The 2,824-nt window shown below is 33.4% G+C and overlaps 1 protein-coding gene across 3 annotated transcripts in view; it reads right to left on the bottom strand.

Annotated features, from left to right (window-relative positions):
- The window catches only part of smim29 (small integral membrane protein 29), a 4,067-nt gene continuing 1,243 nt past the window's right edge, over positions 1-2,824 (bottom strand). For all 3 annotated transcript variants that reach the window (XM_024292240.2, XM_024292241.2, XM_024292242.2), the window contains exon 5: positions 1-1,150. In XM_024292240.2, coding sequence (XP_024148008.1) covers positions 1,082-1,150 — 69 coding nt within the window. In that variant the 3' untranslated portion in view covers positions 1-1,081. The remainder of the gene's footprint in view (positions 1,151-2,824) is intronic.

The raw sequence follows: 2,824 nt of genomic DNA, 5'->3' as shown, positions 1-2,824 counted from the left end.
CACATCCTTTGATTTTTACTGTAAACTCAATAGGATGGGATCATTCTTTTTAATGTACACATATATAAATGTACAATGTCTATATTTCTATGGTGCCCTACAATTTGTATCAGAAAAGGTCAATAAAGAGAATTTTCTTTGTCACTTTTGTCTTTATGTAGGAAACAAATGTTTAATCATTTTATTCGCATTTAAATCTTAAAACAGTAAAGCCTCTTGACCTATTGCGTGGATGTTTCTTGTTCAGACTTGATGAGGATGGAGGAAAAAAAATAAATAAAAGCACCTCTGCGTGTCATGCCCAAATAAACCCACGTCTGTGCAATTACAAGCTGTTCCACTTAACAGCTTAACGGTTACATTCAACAAAAACAAGGCGAATAAAGCTCACAAGAGACGGGGGGAATTTTCCTGAGTGGTAGTCAGAACTATGGCATTCACCTCAACAGATCCGTCAGCCAGAGGTACAATCTGCTGGTGCCCAGGCTCGTGGGCGGGACATTTTTTCGGGCACTACTCACAAGTGTTTTAGGAGATGAGAGGAAACGATGTACTTAAAAGTCTGGCGGGTCATACCACTGTCAAGACTCATAGGATTCAGTACTAAAACAGACACTGTATTCCAAGTTCCAGCTTGCTTTGCAAGCATCGTCGATAAGAAACGAAAGTGAAATGAATGACTTATTTTTTTGTTTTTCTTACAAAAACATTGCGTGACCCAAACAGGGCTTAACTAGTGCACGACATACAAAGTCTCGCCACAATAAACGCAGGACATGACGTTCCAATCTGTACCGATGCCTACTGCAAACCACAAAAACAAAGCTGCATGCCGCCTGTTACCACATCACGAAAGCAAACGATGGGCTGAACCTACAGTAGACTGCATCCTTCTGAGTTCCATGGTTTGGCTGTGTGTATAAATAATTGCAAATAAATAGATAAAATGTAATTATGAAAATGAAAAATTAACAGTCTGTATACAAAAACAACAACAAAAGGCTCATTGTTGCATTAAAATGAGAGAAAACCAGCAAACAGGAGCACCATCTCTCCACCACATCCTGCAACATCACTGTGGTCATGCAGTAACGTCTTTGGTCAGCAGAGGGCGCCTCTGCTGATAACTTTTAGCCCATCCCTGGATGACCTGCAAACAGGAAGCAGAGTGAGGGAACAGCTCAGCTTCAGTCACAACTTCCTTTAGTGTAAGATGACTTTGAAATTTTAAAACAACAATATACAGTTTAACAAAAACATAACTCCAATAAATTATTTTAAAGAGGAAAATATAGTTTTATATATGCAAAAGCAACAATTTGTGTTTTTTGCACAGTTTATGAACGTTGATGGCTCAGTGTTATTATTATACCTTTAAATACCTTTGATTTTGAGTTAAATTATTTTATTATGGCAATTTAGTCCATCTTTTTTCCCTTTTTGTTCTAAAAAATCTATTTTAATTCACTATTACATAGTTTACTTTGAAATTGTCGAAGCTTTTTTCACAAAACTTTTATTTTTTAAGGTTCCACAAGCTAATATGTTAGAAAAGCATTTATATGGATGAATTTGCGTTCCTTTTATAGTTTTTTTAATTTTCTGTTTATTCTGAGGAAAATTGAGTTCTGTTTTGTTATTTCATTTGAAAGACACAGATTTATCTTTAAACAATGTCGCCCCCTAGTGTTTCTTAAGCGTCACTACAAAACAGTGGCACTTTTTTTTATTATTTTACTTAGACCAGGTATAATTTATATATCATTTATTATTGATGATGAACAGCTCTACGTAAGTTCTAGCTGGTAAAACAAACTAAACAAAATTGTATTGATCGTATTGTGGGGCCACAATACGATCAATTTTCTATACAAGAACACTTGTGAAAGCAGCCTTTGACAAAGGGAAATGCTATTAAAAAAAGAAGACTGCATTCCTGAACAGATGACCTTTGGCCTTTTACAGCATTATATCCTTTTCTACCATGTGATCACCAAGTGAACTGACAGAACAGATGACAACAAAAGCATAGTAAATAGCAACTAAAACACAAAATTATAGAGAATTATTCAAATTAATTTAAGAATGAATAAAAAAAATCAAAATTTTGTCAAAAAAAAGTTTATTGGCATCTGTTTAAAGATTGTGTTATTTAGTTCATTGAATTGTATTATGTATTCAAATTGTTGTGAATCGGGAGCCGATTAAAAAAAGAGTTTGAAAAAGATTTTATTTGTGACTTAGGGGGCGGGGTTCCTCTATGCTAATAGTCCCACTAACAACTTAGAGGTGAACTTCTAATGAACCTTTGCAGAAACTTTATCTAAGAAAACTGCACAAGTTTTCTGATTTTGGCTAAAAATGGCATAAATATAATTTAAAAAGCACTGGGAACGCTTTTATAACAAATTTAAAAGATGATTAGAGTGGGACTTTAAGAGAAAGGTGTAAAATTTAACAGATTACTAAAAGATTTGAACTAGTATGGTGGACAAATTAAAATAAACTGTTTTTCTCTCTAAAAATGAAGTGCTGACTCATGTTTAAATGTGAGAGAATGCTTACACTGCAATTTGTCAGCGTTCAGAAAGACAAGAAAAAATATGAGATATTTTTGCATATTTCTTTTAAAATTGCAACATTAACTTTTTTGGTAAACAACACATTAATAACATACTAACAACCTTCCTAGCAGTAATCATTTAAAATCTTAAAATAAATGCTACATACAGCTCAGGTATGATTTTAAAAAATAATATTTCGTAAATGTGGCTTATAATAAAAAAATATTTAAATTCACCCTGTTGATAATGAAAATGTTGCC

Source organism: Oryzias melastigma, linkage group LG7 (assembly GCF_002922805.2).
Source record: "Oryzias melastigma strain HK-1 linkage group LG7, ASM292280v2, whole genome shotgun sequence".
In the NCBI taxonomy this organism is placed as follows: domain Eukaryota; kingdom Metazoa; phylum Chordata; class Actinopteri; order Beloniformes; family Adrianichthyidae; genus Oryzias; species Oryzias melastigma.
Note: the sequence above shows the minus strand (reverse complement) of the source record. Positions and strands in the feature narration are given on the sequence as shown.